A 22,159-nucleotide genomic window follows, 5' to 3' on the forward strand; every position below is an offset into this window, starting at 1 on the left:
ATAATTTATTTCACTTGAGCATCCATTTATATATATATATATTTGCCAAACTTATTTCCTATAAAGGACCTGAAAGAACTCCATAAAATCCACAAGTCAAAAAAAGTGCAAATATAAGCACCCATTCAATTAGGACTAATGTAATGGTGCCAAATTAAAAGAGAACCAGATCCACGGTGTGTCTGTGGTAGCTGGCACGCTGCAGTGGCTAAGCTGCATTACTGATTTTAGCTGAGGAAGTCTGAGGTGCAGTCAGAGTTCCAGTTCATTCCAAAACTGCTCAGTGGGATTGAGGTCAGGACTTTGTGCAGGACATTCAAGTTCTCCCACTCCAATCCTGGCAAACTGTGTCTTCACAGAGCTCAATGCTGGAACATATAGTTTCAGGGAGATAATAGGGAGATCTTAGTTGTAAGGTTTCCCGATAATGTGTAAACTTTCCCACATCTCTATTTCTTTATTCTCTCTTTGCTCTATCTTTATTCCTTATATGGGATTATTTCTTAAAGCCCGTGTCCAGACAAATATACACACACACACAAGTGGCTCACTGGAACCCTTTTGTCTAAACGAAAAATGCTAATAAGCTTCCTATCGTCTGTCTGTCTCCATATGACTTACATGTTAATGATTTTTGTTTTTTTTGGTGTACAGGGTGTACGTGACCTCTGTCACACCTACTGTGGCGCCTACTGTATGGTAAGCATGCTTTAAAGTCCTATAAGTTGGGAGGTGGGGCCCACAGGGTTGAGACTTGTTTGTTCGGCACGGATGCTTGATTGGATTAAGATCTGGGGAATTTGAAGGCCATGTCAACACTTTGAACTCCTAATCATGTTTGTCAAACCATTCCTGAATAATGTATCATGTGGCCAAGCGGATTACCCTGTTGGAAGAGACCACTGCCATCAGGGGACAACGCTGCCATGAAGAGGTGTACTGGACAATGTTTAGGAAAGGTGGTACATGTCAAATTGACATCCACATGAAGTCCAAGACCCCACATTTCCCAGTAGAACATCACATAGCCTTTACTGGTTTGCCATCCTGGTGCACTTTCTTACTTCACTACCCTTGAAAGGTGCCAAAATGATTTTATTCACCTGACCTGTCCGTGGTTTTAAAGTTATGATGTGTGGGTCTATTGGTTAGACATCCATAAACTTTGGCACTTTGGCACTGAATATTCAGTTTAATCATTACAAGAATTGCTCAATGAGGTCTATCACATTTTCGGTCATCTTTATACAACAAATTTCTCACAGCTCCAAGCATGAACAGCCCAGCTTTTGTGTTTTATATTATCCTTTATAATTAAGAAATTATGCATTTGTTTTAATTCAAGTCTTGTCTCCATACCTCCACCTTTTGTAACTGTTCTTAATCAGTTGGTCTGTTTTAGGGTTTTTTTGTTTAGCTCATTGCAAAAACGTGTTGATTGTATCATTGGAGTTTTTAAGCCATGCTTCCATTTTATTTCTTAGTCTTGTTCACATCTAGATTCCCTGTTTTTTTTGGGTTTTTTTTTTGCATATACTGTACTATACTTTATGGATTATACATATGGATTATGATGTACAGCACCAGTCAAAAGCTTGGATTTATTTTTTACATTCTAGAAATTTACTGGATATTTTTCCTTTCATAATTATGAAATAACACATATGGCATTATGTAATTAAGCAACAATAGCAAGAAACTACAACAACAGTAAGGACCATGATGAAACTGGCTCTCATGAAGACCATCCCAGGAAAGCAAGACAATAACTTACCTCAGCTGCAGAGTTGGAGTTAATTTAGAGTTACCAGCCTCAAACATCACACATTTTCAGGACCTCAGATTTGAGCCTTTATAAATGCCTTACAGAGCACTCATAGCAGACACATCAACATTTACTGCTTACGGGAGAATATCGCATATTTTAGACACCTTTAGCATTATTTTACAGTGTAGAAAGAAACAAAATCAAGAAAGACCATGGAATTAGAAGGGGTGTCCAAACTTTTGACAGGCAGTGAACCAGTGATGTAGCAGATCAATGATGGAATATAAATTTGAGTTATGCATGTTTTATTTATTATTAATTCAATGTATTCCAATTTCATAGCTTAGCATTAGCTCAATTAAACTCAGAAATCGGAATAATTAGAAACTGGATTCAAAACTCTATTAAACCTAGACTTAACTTTCATTATATTGTAAATAGTTGCAGAACTACTGACTCTTATATAATAAAATATCACATTAACTTAGTACTATAAGTATAATCCTCTGCAAGTTATGCATTACAGTCTGTATTGCTTTAAGCCAATGAGCAAAAACTGTGTTTATGGATTTATATCAGTGAAGAACAGTGGAGTCTTGTTGAGGAAATACAGTTAAGGAAAAACAATGTACTGTACTAGTGTTTGATCCTCCTTCAGGTTATTGTGAGTCTACTTTGATGCCTTTCATGACTTTTATATCAAACAATGGCTTCGTAGCACAATTTGTCCCTCAAGAGAAATCCTGTCTCAAGACACACACACACACACACACCTCTGTACTTTCACTTTTCACTAAGTAATCCTGCGAATCTCCTGAGCTTTTCTGTACCATTACAGCACACACTCGAGCAGATTTAAATTAGCTCTTAAATCATTGTTGATTACACGCCACATAAATATCATGGCACCTTTAGCTAAAAATCTCTTATTATTTGTTTCATTAATGATACAGATTTTATTTAACATTGTATTTGCTGTTTAATTTGCAGATGTTGCATAATTCATATGGCAACTAACATTTCACATGGATGGATCACACCTCATATAAACAAGTCTAGTTCTTATTAGCGGTCTTCTTGACTCATTAAACTCATTCAGAGATTCTTTCTCACTTTCTCTCTCTCTCACACAGAAACTAAGGCATCAGTTAAAATCCTCAGGGGCTGCTGATGCTACTAGACTCGCATTTCGCTTTATCTCTTATTCCCACTTCCTGAGCCTGGAAAGGTTTGGGCTCGGTTTCTATCATGACTGTTCATATTGATCACCAGGGAGATGGATGAGAAGAGAGACTGAGGATTTTAAACCAAACGTCACATCTAGATTTCTGTAAAACCTTACAAGGCGGCTTGCAAAGAGTGAAAAATACAGGACGACTAAAAGCTGAGTTAGACTGACTAATGGATCAGTACGATCGGATTAGTCTCATTGATTACATCGCTAATGCACTGCAACGGCTTTCAGAGCGCAGGGGCAAAGCTGGGGTAAATGTTGAACATGAGAATTGGTAGAGAATGTGTTCAGTTGGTCATACAGACGTTGGAAGCTTGGTGGTTAAGGCTCTAGGCTTAGAAGGGTATGAGTTCCTGTCCCACGACCACCAAGCTGCCATTGTGGAATTCTTTGAGCAAAGCCCTTAACCTTCTTCGATCTAGAGGCACCTAACAAGATGTACCATGACAGGAACTGTTCATTCGAGCCATTATCGAATCAGCTAATGATGTGGAAGTAGTGCAATGCATAAAATCGCTTAGATACACATCAAGGCCGTTAGCTAACATTGACATCAAACATCAGAATGTGGAAAAAAATTAAAAAAAATATGTTTTCAGTGACATGGCTGTTGGTGCTGGTTTATGCTAAGCTTTAAACAAACAAAATAAAACATCCAGCAGGCAGCAAACACTTTGCTGATAAAAGTGATCAAGGGAGAATGTCCAAACTGGCTCATGATAAAGAAAAGGCTACAGTATCACAAATACATACTCTTTACAAACCATGGTGAGCAGAAAAGCACCTAAAAATGCACATCAAAATCCTGTATACATTCTATTCGTGTGCATGGGTCATATAATCCACATTTATTAGAAACAGGCCTAATAAACACAAAGACGTTTAGAAGATGAAAAAGGCATATTGGCCAGAATTTCATGGTATAGTACATCTCTATTTTTTTGCCAGAATTTAACTAAGCATTTAAAAATTATAACTAACATGGTTCAGATACCAAATACTGTGTAGAGAAAATCATGCATATTAAGGAGCACGTCAAGGCAGATCTGAAACAGGATAAAATGGACTAATGGATTTCTTTTTTTATGAAACATTTTAAATGGAGGCCAAATAATGGATGTTCTAGAGCTGGTAAAGCTACAGAGATTAAAAGAAAGTGGTTGGTATAAGTTCATTTGAGTGCTCATCAGGAATCTCTTCCTTACCAAGTCACAGCATTAAATCTCAGGGAAACTCACAAATAAACAAAACAAAAATAAATAAATAAAAAATTAATCATTGAAGGGTTGATGTGTTTGAAACTGATTTAAGTCAGTAAACAGATTTGCTAAAACCAGGTTTGAAACGAAGCTTTAAGCACACCGGACATCAGACAGACAAACCTGTGAAACAGGACAACACAGAGGTAACCCATAAGGACACCGTGGAAACATGCAAGCCACAGACAGACAGTAGCCCGAAGTCAGGATCGAAGCAGGGACCCTGGAGTTGTGAATCGTTGACCGTGTACACCCCCTGATGACCACACACACCACGTTTGTTCACAAACATTTTTTAGGGGTGTTTTGTAAGCATTTATCCTATTTTGAAACCGAACCATATTTGACTGCAATTACAGCTGATACACTTGTGTCATCATGCCCACGCAGTTCTTATCACTACACTGGTTTGCAAAGAAAAACTGACCTTACCAATAGTAAAAACAGCTAAATGAATAGTTTGGGTTTTAAATTACTTTTCAGTATGGGGGGAAAATGTCTATTTTACCATGACGGAGGTTCAAGTCAAAACTGGGACTTCCTTTTTCTCATTTTTCTATGGAATTTTTTGTGAATGAGGGCGTGAAAGCAATTTACACAAGACTTCAAGCACAGTATGGTGATATGACTCTTAGCCACTGTAAAATATTTGCAATCATTTTATAAAAGGTTGCGCATCCGTGAATGATGATCCTGGTCGTGGTGCATTGAAGCCCAGTGCAGTCATTTCAGTGAACAATCAGCGAGTGGAATCGGCAGATAACTTGTCAAAAACTCGAGGAAGAGTCTGTATGTATCTGTACGCATCAGATACATACATATGTGTGAACTGTACACATAATTATTCACCAACGCTGCATCCACGTTACAGAAAACTTCCTACTTTGATGGTATCCAAGCACTAGTGAAACAGTGCTTGGATACCACTAGTGAAATGAGTGCATTAGTGTAATATAACACTGAAGAAAGCGTTGATTTTTATCACCCAGTTGTTCTCTTTTGTGCTGGAACATGTTGTGACACCAGTAGTGCTATAAGCTCTTGATATTTGAAGGGTTTGGATAAAGAATGTTCGCTTTAAACTGAAGAGCTTTCTAATAACAGGTGAATGTGAAAAAAGGGTTAAGCCACTATCTTCAGTTGAATTGCTTAAACCAGCTGAATACTAGCCTTTGTCACTCCTAGAGGTGAGTTTTCACAGCCAATCCACTTACTGGCATGTTTTCAGGAGGTGGGCAGAAACCAAAGAAAGCTCACAAGGCCATGAAACAGACAGTAACCTGAGCCCAGAGGTTGTGGAGCTGCAAGACAGAATTGCTCTCATTTATACCAGTGAATCATGCCACAAGTACAGGGCAAATAAAAAACATAAATTTGCTTAGATTTTTTTTGTAAAAATAGCCCAGTTGCTGTGCACCCCCGGGCTCGATTCCTGCCTCGGCATCTGTGTGCATGGAATTTGCATGTTCTCTGGGGTTCCTCTGGTGCTCTGGTTTCCTACCACAGTACATATACATGCAGATTGGGCTGATTGGTATCCCCAAATTGCCCGTATTGTGTGAAAGAGCGAGTAAGTGTGGGCTCTGCGATGGATTGTCACCCTGTCTAGGGTGTACCTCACATCATGCCCTAAGTCTCCTGAGATGGACTCCAATGAATAAGCAAGTGAGTGTTTTTGTAAAGAAATCAGGGCATGCAATTTATATTTTTATAAAAATAGCACACAACAACAACAACTACACATATAGATTTTAACTGTACTGTACATATAACCCCCTAAAGGACTTCTCAAGATCAAGTACACAAAAAAGCCAAGACAGGCTGCACTCCATACAAACAAAACAAACAAACAAACAAAAAACAAATAAATAAGCAGTTCCTTTAAGGAAGCAGTAACTTCCTGTTGCCTCATTTTTTTACAGGAAAAAAACAGCAATACCGAGAGCGCGCGCGGATACCCGCGGGCACGCGCTTCTGCAACCTATCCTCCCATAAACTCATCAGACATAACTAGGGTTTAATAAATTAGATTAATTAATGACCAGATTAATAAGTAGGCCTAACGACTCGATTACGAGCATGAACATGTATTTTAAAGGGGAGGAAAATGAACATTATGTAAAACAAAGTCACATTAAGGACACCCAAGGGAACATTATAATAAACTATAATATTAGTACAATATGAGAAATCGTTCATGGTTATTATTTTATTTATATTATGGTCTTTACAAATGGATTATGGGATGATTTGCTTACAATTTTCTCCCCAAAAAAAAAAAAAATCAGAAACACGACGCTTGTCAACCATAAGCCTGTTTAACGTTCTTATTATCATTTTAATAATTATTCTGGGTAAATCATGCATGATGAACACGACATACACCGTAAAGCTTACCTCAGACGTTAAAGAAGACCAAAATAAAATAATAAAATCCTCCTTTTCCTTCAAACTGACCGCATTTTAAATGTCCGCCTGTAGATGAAGTCTCATTGCTTCTATGGAGGAGGAGGAGGAGGAGACGCCAGGTGATGGTATTGACAGTAATATTTATTGTTATTATTAATATTATTATTACTTTAAAACCACACACAGACACGAAGTGAAAATAATTAGCCGAATTTAGTCAAGTATTTATCTTATATCTGTAAACGGTATTGTTTACATAAACATAAATATTTCCAATACAAGCTAATCTCGCTAGTGGCTAACGCCTTGTAGCTAAGGTAACGGGTTCCTGCGTGATGCGCGTGAGCCCTAAAAGCAGCGCTGTGATTGAATCATTCTGCTGATTCAAACGAATCGAGTCTTTTAAACGATTCTTTTTTTATATAGGAAACTAGGAAACTTGCGGCTTTACAGCATGTGTAACGTTTATTATTTTTGTTATTTCAATGAAATATAGTAAACATACTTTGACAATACAAGTGTACGATTGTTTATTATGCATGGCGGTGACATTATAAAGAGTCGCTTAAATACTGTGTGAATAGTGTGAGTCGATTCACAGCCAGAATGAATCTAAATGTTCTATGTTGGAGGTTTTTTTTCTATATCTATCTATCTATCTATCTATCTATCTATCTATCTATCTATCTATCTATCTACCTATCTATCTGTTTGTCTGTCTGTCTGTCTGTCCTTCAATGACATTGTATTTAAATACATATACTTCAATATACTTCACCTATAACAGCTTCCACTCTTCTTGGAAGCCTGTCAACAAGATTTTTAAGTGTTTCTGTGGGACTCCGTGCTCATTCATTCTGTAGAGGATTTACGAGGTCAGACACTGATGTTGGACGAGAAGGCCTGGCTCGCAATTTCCATTCCAGTTCATCCCAAAGGTGCTCGATGGGATAAGATTTCTGGGCTCTGTGCGAGCCGGTTAATTTTCTTCCTACCAAACTCATCAAACCATGTCTTTATAGACCTCGCTTTATGCACTGGGACACAGTCATTTTAGAATAGAAAAGGACCTTTCTCAAACTGTTGCCACTGTTGCCACAAGTTTGTGGCATAGCATTGTCTGCGATGTCACGGTATGCTGAAGCATTAAGATTGCCCTTTATTGGCGATAAGAGGGCTTACTTTTATTCACCAGGTACTTTTGTTTTCTTCCATAGTCCAAAGTCATCCAGAGGAGGCTAACAGCCCTTCCCAAATTGCCTGTAGTGTGTAAATGAGTGTGCCAGTATGTGTGTGCCTGAAATGGACTGCCATTCTCTCCTAGGCTCACTGGGATAGGTTCCCGCTACAAGTTAAGCGGTATAGAAAATGAATGTCACAGAGTAGTTCATGACATACATACATACATACATACATACATACAACATAATAAGACACTTATATGCAATAAGATGGGCACTTTACACACCAACACAGGAAATCAGATGCTAAACAACTGGAAAAACCGTGAGTGAAAAGATAAGATGTGATTTTGTACTGTAGACAATATAAAGGCACTTTAAGGAAACTGATATTTTTATATTTTGGACTGAAATAGCTGCTTCATACATCATCGCATTGTACAGTAATGAAATGATCTTGAAATTGAATTATAATAAAATTGCTTTGTCTGGATAGTATGACAGTTCATATTAAATAAACAGTGGCGATAACAGAAAAATATTCAATGACTAGCTTGCCTGTCAAAACTTATAAAAAAATTAATATCTATATGTATGTGTGTGTATCCACAAAACACCAAGAACATGACCAATATAGCTGTATTACAGACAATGCAGCCGTTTTTCTGTTTGATACCTTGCAGATTCGTTTCAATCTTACATTAGTAAAACACTTCTATTTTTAAGTGTTGTGTTGCAGTGTCCCTGCGAGGGATTGGCACCCTGTCCAGGGTGTATCCTGCCTCATGGTCCCTGTGATCCTGAATACAGGATAAAGCGGTATTGACGATGAGTAAGTGAGTGAGTGAGTGAGTGAGTGTTGCAGTGCACCATGAAGCCGTCAAATCGAAACCAGCACAAATTCCCATTTGACGAAACACCTGACACTATGACTTGTTTAAAGATAAGAATAAGTAGGCGATGAACCAAAATGTGTAAGGACGAGTGGACAGAGCAGTTACAGAAAGTTGCCTGCTCTTAATTTAATATAGACATTTAAAATGGTGGCATTAAACTTAAAAATTAAACCAAAATGGAACCACTTTGACAATGTTCTTTGGTATGTTTTTTACAAATTAAACTTTAAGAAAAGAGACTAGAGCAAAGACTACTCATAACCTGTAAATTTTTCTGGCATTGTGTAAACACTTCCATGTTTCTATGCATATAGAACAATCCCCTCATTGCAGCACAGGAACGTTCCTATAACCTGTGTGCAGACAAATATAGACATAAGTAGCTTGTATTTACTGGAACCCTTTTGTTAAACTGGAAAATGCGAATATGCTTAATATTATCTGTCTGTCTTTCTCCAGGCCGCGTTTTCCATTTAACTTCCAAAGTAGCATATCTTTTCTTCCCGTGGGTCAATTGCGATGAAATAAAGCCTGTTATCCCAAGGTCAGCTAAATACACCTGTCCAACCATTAAAATTCGTTCAGTAGTTTTTACGTGATGCGTGCACAAATGCACAAATTTTTTTAATTTTTGGACAAAAATTACAAAAAACATCTTGATGGGTTCTATTACTCATCTTACATCTCCCCAAATTATAATTTTTTTAACAAATATATTTAATGTACAGACACACCAACTTTACTGTTTAATTTTAACGACGACTCAAGACGCATCTGTTTCTCCAGTACTTGCCCCCCCTCCCCCCCCCCCAAAAAAAAAAAAGAAAAAAAAAACTCAGATGTGTTGGACTAATGGTACATAGTTATTAACCTAGTTAACCCAGTGTAAGTATGTATCCAATGTTGTAAACATTAAAGCACTTTTTGTAAGTCGCTCTGGATAAGAGCGTCTGCCAAATGCCTAAATGTAAATGTAAATGTATTTTACGTATAAATTATCATTACTATAGAGCACAACATATTAATGACAATAAATTAAAATTAAATGTATTCAATAAATCCTATTATTTGATTAATAGCTTATTTATCTTGATAAGAAATCTCAATGCATATTGTATATTATTCAAATAATTTATTTTATGAGTTATTACATACATTTCATTAGTAAATGTTTTATAATTGTATTGGTTTTTGTTTTAATAAATGTTTCATATTTAATGTCAACAACAGTATGAAATTTCCACAGCAATATCAACAGGTACTCGAGGTTCTAATGTTACCATGGTAACGTAACGCACGGAGGAAGTGACGTCTACTCGGGTGACGTTGCAGTGCGTTGCGTTCCGAATGGTGGAACTTTGAATTGAAGTTCCTCAACCGACATTCCCCGCACACAGAGAAGGAAGTAAAGAGCACACTTCGGAATGGAACTACATAAATACATAAATTATTATTTCGAGCTTCATTTTTTCACGCTCCAGTAAGACGCAATGAGTGATGGGAATATTTTCATTCCCTTTCATGGAGAAGTGAAATTCACTCTGTTCACTCGTTCCCTAAAATGTTTGCAGTTCCCTTCAAACAACTGTAAAGTTGCTCCCAGCGGATTTTAAATTACACTTAACATGGCTGAACACCCTGAGTAGTACACTTTGCAGGGTACTTCAGGCCGATTAGAATGTACCTTAAGGATGTCTAAACTGGCCCTTTAAGAACGAAGCGTCATTAATCATTTCCGGGTTAAAGGACGTCAACATGGACACGGGAGATGTCCTCGCCTCTCTGGTTTGGACCGATTTTTACTTCGTTTTCTTAAAAGATAAAACAAAATAAAGACATTGAATAGGGGTGACACGATTTCGGAATAAAAACTGATGAATGTTATTTTTTATTTGTACGTGTTAAAGACAATAACCAGGGTATTTAGAAGGAGGTTGTGTGTGTTAGTGGGCGCGTGGCGTCAGCGTGGATCAGCAGCCAGTGTGTTTCTGTGTGTAACAGGAAACCAAGAGCAAGTTACACAGTATTAGCGATCTGAACCGGACTTACTTGTAATTTCATAAAGATTTTATTTTTAAGCGTTGTCAGTTTTGAGTCAAACCCAATATTGAATCCAAACAAACACAAGCTTTATTATTATTATTATTATTAGCAATAATATTATTTAAGAAATCCCTTGAGTGTCCTGCAATATATATATATATATATATATATATATATATATATATATATATATATTGCAGAACAATGTGAACTCTATTAACGCTGTGAGGTATAATGTTTTAAATCTGTGCACCTCATGATAGAATAGGATCTTAGTCCAAACTTATATGGAGTGACTAGTGCAAAGATTATAATATATATTCTTTTCTTTATAATCTTTGCACTAGTCACTCCATAAAAGTATATATAGATGTAAGTAAATGCTCATTAATCCATATATATATCTATACACACACACACACACACACACACACACATACACTACCGTTCAAAAGTTTGGGGTCACTTGTAAATTTCTTTGTTTTTGTTTAGTGATTTTGTATTGTAATTTTCTACATTCTACAACAATACTGGGGATTTCAAAACTATAAAATAACACATGGAATTAGGTAATTACGTGACAAAAAAAACAGTTGTTATTTCAAGACACAGAGGTCAGCCTTTCTGTAATAGTTCTTGCAAGAACAGTATTGTCAAGTGCATTTGCAAAATCCGTCAAGCACAATAATGAAACTGGCTCCCATGAAGACCATCCCAGGAGGGTGAGACCGAAACCTACCTCTGCTGCAGACGAGAAGTTCATTTAGAGTTATCAGCCTGAGAAATGACCAATTAACAGCACCTCAGATTAGAGGCGTTTTGAAGTCTTTACAGAGCATAAGTAGCAGAAACATCTTAATATCAACTGTTCAAAGGAGATTAATGCATTTTTTGGATGCAGATAGATAGATTTCCTTTACAATGTAGAAAGAAATAAAAATCAGGAACGATCATGGAGTTAGCAAGTGACCCCAAATGTTTTGAAGGGTAGTATGTGTGTGTGTGTGTCTGTGTGTGTGTATATATACACACACACACAAATAATTCAAATTACGATGACGTTTTTTTCTTAATGTAAATTTAGGAATAATGATTGGACTAACTCAAAACAATCTCGGATGTTGTCTGATCAAAAACAAAGCTAAATTTATTAACAGTTGGCCAAAACATGTTATTGAAGAATATGATTTTTTTTTGTTGTTTACAGAATCATAAACCATTTTAAAATATGATATTTATATTATATAAAGATAATAGATATTTTTTTCTTTTAATCATCTTAATTGTCGATCAGATGAAACATGGCCAATTTAGATTTTACATGAAAAGACATAAACCTGATAAAGTGTATTATTCTAAAATGATAAATTGTTAAGGTATTGTATATTTGTATAGACTACCAATTTTTGCTTTTTAAGCTTTTATTAATCCAATTTAAGCAGTAATTTAACAGATCATATGCTTTTAAAAGCTTACACCAATTTTGGTATTAATGCTTATAAAGGAATATGAATAATTTTCCATTCATGAAAAAATATGATTTTAAACACTGAGCATCATCGATATAATAGGCTATGCAGTAGATTTTTTTATAATCCTGTAATAATTTTTCTGGATCCCTTTCCTCAGGGTGTGGAAGGAGCTGCCGCCGCAGCACATGCGCTCTCGCTCCCCGCCGAGGCCTATGGCAATGACGTCAGTGTATTTCCTGTCTTTCCGTTCAACATTATTTTCACTTGCTCACATTAATAATGAGCTGACTTTAAGTACATTTATGTATAATTTTTTAAAGAATTATTTTTGATTGTTTTCACACATCCAGGCTCAGTTGGAGGTGTTGTGGGCGATGAAGGCCTACAATCACGCAGAAGTTTACTTCAATGTAAGTGACTTGGGATATTTTTAGTCGTAGACAGAATGTGTCTTTCTCGCTTGGACACATTTGTGTGTCTTAGAAAAGAAAAATGATCTATATATTGATGAGGAAATCTGAAATAGTTATGCTGTTCGTTAAGCTTTGCTGTATCAGTAATATCAATTCCAGATGCTACAAGGGGTGTTCAAGTCAAACCAGGACTTTTAATTGTGCAGAATAACAGAACACAAGAGCTCCCTTTATTTCTTTATTTTTCTGCTACACTAATGCACTTATCCCAGTGTTCCACTAGTGCTTGGATACGATCAAGGTAGAAGCCATGTTCAGGTTGCCTGCTTCACGGCTGAAACCCAGGCCTCCCAGGAACTTCTCTGATGGCCCAAATGTGTGGAAATGGCTTGAATCAAGGTCAAGACTATATGAGGGATGTGGCAATAACTCCCAGCTGAGTTCCTGTAACGTGCAAGTGGTGTTGTGGGCAGTATGAGGTCATGCATTGTCCTGCAAAAAAACAGAATGCCTTTGGTAATCAAACCATTAAAGGAGTTCCTGGGAGGCCAGTTGACTTGAACACCACTTATACATTGTCCTGCTTATGGTTCAGATTGGTTTCATGTTAAAAGCAGTATGTTAGCAATTTCCCATCACACTGCCAATGATCGCCTTCGTAGTCTTTAGTGTCCTCTTTTAAAAAAAAAATGTAAAAAATGAAACTGTAACATTCTGACATTACATGCTCTAATTTTTCTTCTGTTTGATGACATAAAATTTCATCTTTTGCAGCTCATATCATCCGTGGACCCGAAATTTCTGAAACTCACAAAAGCAGATGATGCGATCTATACCAAGTTTAGGGAAGACTTTCAAGACTTTAATGTCAAGATCCTGGATCCAGAACTGCTCAAGTCTGCAGAAGCGAAAGAGGTTTGTAACAACTCTCCTTTTTTTTTTTTTTTTTTTTAAAAAAAGAGAGTGTTTAACCGAATCTGAACAGAAAGTATAGCTTTAGTTAACATGCTTCAGAATTCATCAATAAACACCAGTGACCCATTTCAATTGGCAGATATACAGTACATATACATGCATTCATTTCAAATCCATTGTGGTGGTAAAAAATGTGCCCTTGAAATACATATTCATATTTACACAAGATATAAAGTGTCAGTAGAGATTCCTCTTCACTTACACTCTTGCTCCTTGCCTTTTTTTTATTATTATTATTTTTTTTGCCATTGCTTAGTGAAACAGTTTACTGTCATACAGATTACGGCGCTGTCATGTTCAACATTTATGGCTGTTCTATAATTCTTGAGCAGCTAACCTGAAGAATCATTATGGTTTAAGCAGAATAACACATTTTGTGCATGTACATGCATATAAAACATTACTATGTTGTTTTAAGTTAAGGTTTTGATGTGTTAATACATAATGTACACACACCCACACATGCTCTCAAACACAAAAAAACAATGTTAGCAAGCATAAAGTCATGACAAGAGGATGACAGAGGTTTTGTTTATTTTCTTGCATAACACAAGACCTTTGGTTGGTAATTATTTTACAAGTTTATTCCCCTTTTTATTTTAGCAGCACCTTGTCGACTGGATATGTCAATTTGTGTATTTTGTTGATTTTCACAACTGTAACAAGGGCCAATACGTTTATCTTTGAGTTTGAGTGTACTGCAGTGTAGTGCTGATTTGAAGAGGCCACGCCCTTTATTCAGTAATTGGATTTCCAGCAGCACTTGTACAACAACGCCTGGCAGTAGACATTTTTTAAAATTCTAATATAGTAAACAAATAAAATAACTGTTTTAAAGTACTTGTGTTTAAAACGCTGCCTGGCCGCTATTATCACCCTGGATTATGTCACTGGGGGTAAAAATTGATGAATCCATTGATGAAAACAGACGAACCCATTGAAGAGGTTTTAATAATGCATATTTCAGTTCTTACCCCAATCCTAGAAGTTTCCACAGTCTCCTTAGTTGTGTTCTTTGCTTGATGCAGGCCCATTATTTGACTTTTCTGAAACAGAGTAATATCTTCACCACAGCAAAAGGATATGTCTTCTGACATGGTTGTGTAAGAAATATTATATTTCTTACACATTTGTTACATTTTAATGTAAATTTAAAAAATGAGAAGCTACAGTACCTAATGTATCAGTTAGGGTTTAATGACTTGCTGCCTGCTGAACCGTATTAATCACTGCAGTAATTATCCAGTGGAAGGCTCTTAACTATTTACTTAGTTAAATCCAGTTGGCAACTGTTTTTTTTTTGTTTGTTTGTTTGTTTTTGTTTTTTGGCCTATAAACCGGTCGGTCTATAAACCAGCTACCTAGAACAAAAATTTTCAGGCTTTTATTTTAACATTTGTATGCCACTTCACTTCTCTTGTACAAGCCTGCAATATATTTTAATAAAACCAGGCTTTCTATTTTAAAACACAGCGAAATTACATTTTTTACAGTACATACAAAGCAATTTCCCTTTGGGATTATTAAAGTTATTTGAATCTTGAATACTGTATATAAAATGTGCATTAGCATTGCCAGGTAATTTCCCTACTCAATTTATATTTGAAGTAAGAAACTTTAAATATCAACTGAGTATCGAATGACGATCCAACTTCACCGCGGTAACTGAAGCCTGTAATTAATAGCAAGGTATCTTAGAGGTGAAAAACTGCATAACGCTTTTCTGATCCATCGACTACACGAGCTTCTTGATGATACTACATTCATGAGTTATACATGAGCTGTAGAATATAGCCATCATACACTGCACTGCTTGTTACTAGCAGGATAAGTTCAGATAGCATCAGAGCAAAACTACTTCCTCGATGCACACATTCAATTCTAGTCTACCACAGCAAAAACTGAAGTGTTATTTCGTATTAACGTGCAGCCACATTACTTAAACCTGACTGATGTTGGATAAAAAAAATACATATACACTTGTATATACAGTATACATATAGAATTAATGTAATATTTGCTGTTTTGTGTCTGAGGTTAATTTTTATTTAGTAGTAGTGAGTTAGAGGGACTGGACCTGTCGGCTCCTGGAGAAAGACTTGATTTAACATTCATTGTTTATGTGTTGCAGAAATGGAGACCTTTCTGCAACCACTTCGAAAGCCTGGTCGAAGACTTCAACTACGGAACATTACTCCGTCTAGACTGCGAGAAGGACTACACAGAGGAGAACACGATATTTGGTATGTTACCATACAATACCTTGATTATCATCATACATTTATATTAGCAATCTGAAATGCGTTCATTAGTTTTAATACAAAAATGTGACACGTTTGTGTCTGAGCATAAGGCCTACCTGGCTGTTATACAGAGAAATCATTAACTTGGGCATGTAACATTTTTTATTGGAATGTGCTTTCATTACAAGTTCCTGTTAAAAAAAAAAATAAATAAATAAATTTCAGAAACTGCATAGTGAAGTAGTAGGATGTGTGCATGTTTAAGGCACAAGATGGCGCCAGTAGTCTGCTTGCCATGTTAAATTCATGGTCCGGTACGACAAGGTGCACAAAATTGGGAAAAGTTTATATAACTACTGTACCTACATCTAAAGGTAGTAAATCCTAATATTCACACCAATAGTACAACATGGGCATTCTTACCAAATTATTATTATTATTATAAATATATTTATTATTTGTTTGTTTAATTTTTTGCAAAAGAAGGGGACAGACCGTCTGAAGCAAACTTTTAAAAATAATTACTACGAGCGGCGTTTAAGTCAATGAAGCCGTTAAAATCGATTGCCATTTACAGAAGATTTAAACACACCATGTTGAGACTCTCAGCCGTAGTAAAAACATTTACCCGTTTTAAAAAGGCCAAACGTCTATGAATGATAATCCTGACTCGAGTTGTTCCCATGAACATGTAATGAGTGGAACGCCTGATCTTTGAAAATCAACATATTACTTGTCACTAACTTGCGGAAGAGACACATCTGTCTGTAAGAGCAGTACACATTCACCAACACCACTTGTACATTACAGGAATGCTACTGATCAGTCAAAGGTCTCGGTTTGACTTGAATGCCACTTGCATTTCTTTCAAATATTAATGCACACAGACTTTATATTTGATAACCATAAAACCAGGTTTTAAGGCTTTTCTGCCACTCTTCCTTTTCTAAGACCATTTCTAATTGTGAAAAGATGATGTGGCATTGTGCATGCACAGCATGTTTAAGATCTACCCAAAGTTTTTTTTGTAACAGATCCACCCTTATGCTTAACACTGATTAAGCATGAGCAAGGTGTTCTTTTATTTAAAAAATGATCCTTGTTTCCTCCAACCATACCTTTTGATGATTGATTACACCCCTTTTTTTACTCAAATTCCCCTGGTTGATTTAATATTGTTTTGTATACATTAGACATTAACTTTTGTGATGACGTCACAGAGAAGATTTGCTTTTGATCACTCCTGTACAGATCATACTTGTGCAAGCTCTGCTGCAGAGCAGAAAAACCTTGTTTTCGGATGTTTGGTGGCTTGCAAATGGGAAGTTTTGTCTCAGAGGTCCAGTCTTGCCTTGACATACACAAATCACGCTAACTCTGTTTTCCAAAGACATTTCCAACAGTGGAACATTTTACTTTCATATATATCTTTATATAAACTTTCCCTGCTTTGCACAATGGAATTTCTTGTGCTCTGGCAATCCTTAATGACTCGTTGACCTGAATAACGAGTCACACTTCTTCACTTAATGAGCATTACTACATTAAGACTTCATAGAGACTTCATTTGGACTTACCATCATTACTCACTCGCTCATTTCCTCTCATATTGTCTATACTGCTTTATCCAGTATTCAGGGTCACGAGGGGCTTAGAGCCTACTTTCAGGAGACTTGGGGCATGAGTTGGCGTACACCCTGGACAGGGTGCCAATTCATCGCAGGGCATACAAACATACACACACTCATTCACACACTACGGGCAATTTGAGAACGAAAATTCGCCTAATCTTCAGGTTTTTGAACTGTGGAAGGAAACCGGAGTATCCGAGGGAAACCCATCAAGCACAGTGAGAACTCCATGCAATCAAAGACGGGCATCGAGCCTGGCTTTGAACCACTAAGCCAAGGGTGGACAAAATGTAGTATATACTGTAGCTTAAAAGCTTTTAAACTGTTTTGGTTAATGTTAGTGAAGAATAATTGAATCTAATGTTTATCTAATTGCATTTTGCCGTTTCAGCCACCAGAATCCAGTTCTTCGCCATCGAGATTGCGAGAAACCGAGAAGGTTACAACGATGCCGTGCACAACGCCAGAGTGAAGGCAAAACAGCAGGGGAAAGAGCAGAGTTAACCCCCTACAGAATCGCATTTTTCCTATTTTAGGCCTTGTTCATATTAACGGTCATGACATGATTTATTTCACATAATGTAAATGGTTCTGTTTTTAGGCATGTAAAACTGAAACTCTCAGTACAAGTATTTCTATAATGAGATTTCTGCCATTAAAAAGTATTTCCATGTGTTTAGTTTTTTAGTCTACTTGCTTTTGTCCTGTCATTACAATAAAAAACAACCAAACAGGTTTCAGTATTTAAAATGTATGTTACTTCATGTAGAATTGAATTACCTTGGGCTGCTTTTGCAAGTTATGTGCATATTAAATTTCCTTTAAACTTACTTTACAGATTGGAGTTGGTTATATCTCCTGTTGTTTTATGTAATCTGTGTGAGTTAACTAATGAAATATTTGCGCACCTCCTTCACATGCATATGAACTTGAGTAACATCCAGTTCTTAATCCATAGGGTTTAATATAATGTTGGCCCCGCCCTCTGCAGCTTTAACAGCTTCAACTCTTTTGAGAAGGCTTTCCACAAGGTTTAGGAGTCTGTTTATTGATTTTTTTTTTTTTACCATTTTTCCAGAAGTGCAAAAGGGGTGGGGCCAACATCATATTGAACCCTATAGATTAAGAATTGGATGTTACTTAAGTTCAACTGTATGACAATAAGAATCAGTAGGACTTAGAGGAGATGGTGATAGTAGATATAGAATATGTCACGTAAAGAATCTAAATGATGGAAATGTATAGGAAATTAACTAGGAATAAAGTGGAGCTTCTGATATAGTTTATAAAATTTGTTTTATAACATCATAAAAATTATATTGGTAGGTGCTGTTTTTTTATATACAAATATGTAAACTTATGAGTTACAGTTCATGAGCAGAAGAGAAAAAAATCAGCTTGAGAAATAAAATTTTAATGGATCTTATTCAATGAATTGTCTTTTATAAGAAAGGACACACAAATAAAGGAAAAATTTATTGTTTGTCAGTGCGATGATTTACATTATGATATACAGCCGGTGGTCTCAGTGTCCCAAGAAAGTGAAGATTCCCTAAATGACTCAGATGGAAATTAAGTTTTTCCATTCTATCGTTTTTAAGAGTCTGTTGAACAATGTTATTTACAAAACTCCTGTTACAACCCCTAGGATCAGCCTTGTCATAACTTTTTATAAACCAAACAGGTGTGACAAGTGTTCAGACATGATAGAATTATGCTTTGTCGTAGGGCAGTACAGTGGTGTAGTGGTTAGCACTGTCGCCTTGCACCTCCAAGGTCCGTGTTCAATTCCTGTCTCTGTGTGGAGTTTGCATCTTCTCCCCGTGCTTGATGGGTTTCCTTTCGCTGATCTGGTTTACTCCCACCGTCCAAAGAACTGCACATTAGGCTTATTGGCATTCCCAAATTGCCCATAGTGTGAGTGTGTGCATGTGTGTGTTCTGTGATGAATTGGCACCCTGTCCAGGGTCTACCCCACCTCGTGCCCTAAGTCTCCTGGGAACTGTTTAATTTTTTTTTGTGTGTTTTGCAAGACGAGTAAAATCTTTTAATACATTTTAATTTGAAATATGAGGGAATCAGTATATGCTTTTATTGCCAAGCCAATGATCTTGAGAGAATAGAACAATTAGCCATTTCACTTGCCAAAATGTGCTTGCTTTGGCATATAAAACAGGATTCTACCGGACCATTATAGAAATATTTAAACAAAGACAAAGACACAGGCTAATCCAGAGGCTTTGCATTACAGTACAATGCATTATGTTAATTTGTGACTGGTAATTATTAGATTCATTAAAAATATAGGAGGAGTCAAAAGGTAAAAGCTTTATACCGGTGACTCTCGAAAAGATTAATTTCCCGCTTTGGAGGAAGTAAATGCCATTTTATTGCCTCTGGATATCTTGGCAATGTGCTTAGTAGCTCGTATAAATTACAGAGAAGTCATAGTGATACCAAAATCTCCCTGAGCAACATGACTATTAAAGGTAAGTTTAGTTTTATATATATATATATATATATATATATATATATATATATATAGGACTAATGCAACAATACTAGTCATTTACATTTAAATATGTAGAAACAAATACAACATGCCTTATTTATGGGAAATATAAAATATTAAAAAAGGTCGTGCTCCTTGTGGAATGTCTCAACTTACTCAAGAACATTCAATGTGTTAAAAGGTCAAGCATAAAGTTCAAGTTATATGTTGTGTGAGTCTTTACTGTATATTGAAGTTACAATATTAATTGGCTGCTGACTCTAGATTATCTTGCGGTTCAACTTGACGAGTATGCGTCTGTCAGGACATGTATGCTACAGAACAAGGTTGAAGACTCTATCCAAAGGCAATCGAACTCAAACTCCACTTGTTGGTGTTACATGATTCATGAAATGCTTTCTGTATTGAGTTTTTCTCAGATTTCATAGAGATTTATACTGTATGTGGACTTACAGTATCTCAGGCAATTTACATTGGTTTCATGCTTTTGATTCTTTCTATTAGAAAATAACCCAAATATCGATGCAATGCTTGAAAAAAAAGCAAACTAGGTAAAGTCTAAACCATTTCTAAATAAGTCTAAATAATTACATGATTTTTGTCTCTATCTTTTGGGGTGATTTTCATGTGAACTTGATCTTGACTTGGACCCCCAGTCTTGTGTCCATCTCAGCTTGGGTCTTGATTCTTGACTGCTACTAGTCAGGATATACTACTACTGTTATGACTACTATAAGTCGAGTTTCCATTGCCACCCCATCTATAGTTAATTTCTGTTTACCGAACCCTGTTTAGATTATTTTTGTAACCAGACAGACATGTTTTTCATTTCACCAATTGACTGATTAGATGTACCAGGGTGTATCAATCTAAACGGTAACTTGGATAACGTATATGCGAAAGCCTGTAATTTCCCGTCCGACTGGTTCTGGTTACCCTGCAACTAGCAAAATACAAATTAATTTTGGTGAGGTATGAGGAAATATTGTTTAGTCATTCATGATCTCTACTGTTCAATTGCTCAAACATTTGAGGTGCCAGACAGATGTAGAAGTATTTTTGACATACGTAAATGTATTCCTTTTCATTTGAGGCACAAGCTAGAGTTCTGCGATGCAATAATAATAATAACAATAATAATTGCTATAATATATTAATAATGATTCTATTGTAACATGATTAACCCTTTTAAGCCACAGGGCTCAACAGGCTCAAACATGTCCTTTCATTTTACAGTAGCTTTAACATATCAACTGAAAAATCTATTGTATGTGTAGCGATTTAATAATTACTGGATAACAGGCAGACACTTAAGCAGAGCTCAAATACCTACACTACTACCCATTTGAACAAAAATCATGAACAATAAAACAGTATAAGTTTATACCCATATTTACAACTACATGTTTGTACATGACTTATTACCTTTAACACATAACTCCTAACTAAGTACAGTTAATATAGATGGACTTTGTAAGGGCCCTTGTGGATGTCTGTATGATTGTCACATTTTTGGGTTTAAAATACATCTATTAAATACGTTTGCATATTTTTCATGTAACCAATTTTGACAGACACTACAATATTTTTGATGTGTGACCTGTCATAACAATTTAGGTATTAAGTCAAACACGTTAGTTTACCTAGTTGTGCTAGTTTTGTACAATAGAGTAGAAGTAGAATTTGAGCAAAAATCGGTTGAGAAATACTTTACCTTCTGGAACCATCAACACAATTGAGAAAGTTTGAATCCTTAACATTGTACTACCTGAAATATATGATATTTTCTTTTATGAGACCGCACTGCTAGTGAAGTTATTTATGGCGTTGTTTATTGTGTGTAGCAGAGAAATCCTGTTTTCTAAAAACGAATCTAAGGATTTCCTCTTTCTTACATCATTATATCTTTATATGAAAATTCAACAGATTTTTCCCTTTGTAAACAAAACTGCACTGGCTATCTTTCAGCAACGAGGGTCAGGGGTAGGTCAGTGGTTCCAGCATTGGACTACGGATCGGAAGGTCCCACAACCACCAAGTTGTCCCTGTTGGGTCCTTGAGCAAGGCCCTTAACCCTCAACTGCTCAGATGTATAATGAGATTTAAAAAAAAAACCTCACTCT

At 36.2% G+C, this 22,159-nt stretch overlaps 2 protein-coding genes across 3 annotated transcripts in view; one reads left to right on the forward strand and one right to left on the reverse strand.

Moving 5' to 3' along the window:
* Positions 1–6,955, reverse strand: part of dmtn (dematin actin binding protein) — a 32,596-nt gene extending 25,641 nt beyond the window's left edge. Inside the window, exon 1 of one of the 2 annotated variants that reach the window (XM_053516464.1) lies at positions 6,659–6,955. The gene's annotated coding sequence lies outside the window, so the exon portion shown is untranslated. The remainder of the gene's footprint in view (positions 1–6,658) is intronic. The other variant, XM_053516467.1, reaches the window with a different exon arrangement.
* Positions 6,956–10,419: 3,464 nt separating this feature from the next.
* On the forward strand, positions 10,420–18,354 carry pbdc1 (polysaccharide biosynthesis domain containing 1). The gene is made up of 6 exons (XM_053515727.1): positions 10,420–10,532; positions 12,420–12,485; positions 12,613–12,672; positions 13,450–13,590; positions 15,782–15,893; positions 17,916–18,354. The coding sequence occupies exons 1-6, from the start codon at positions 10,503–10,505 to the stop codon at positions 18,026–18,028; spliced, it is 522 nt and encodes a 173-aa protein (XP_053371702.1). The 5' UTR covers positions 10,420–10,502; the 3' UTR covers positions 18,029–18,354.
* The last annotated feature ends 3,805 nt before the right edge of the window (positions 18,355–22,159 follow it).

Source organism: Clarias gariepinus, chromosome 17 (genome assembly GCF_024256425.1).
Source record: "Clarias gariepinus isolate MV-2021 ecotype Netherlands chromosome 17, CGAR_prim_01v2, whole genome shotgun sequence".
Lineage (NCBI taxonomy): Eukaryota > Metazoa > Chordata > Actinopteri > Siluriformes > Clariidae > Clarias > Clarias gariepinus.

Coding starts and splice junctions, on each gene's coding strand:
- pbdc1 (XM_053515727.1), top strand. CDS start 10,503: ATGGACACGGGAGATGTCCTCGCCTCTCTG. Junction 10,533..12,419: donor GAGATGTCCTCGCCTCTCTG/GTTTGGACCGAT, acceptor CCCTTTCCTCAG/GGTGTGGAAGGAGCTGCCGC. Junction 15,894..17,915: donor AGAGGAGAACACGATATTTG/GTATGTTACCAT, acceptor TTGCCGTTTCAG/CCACCAGAATCCAGTTCTTC.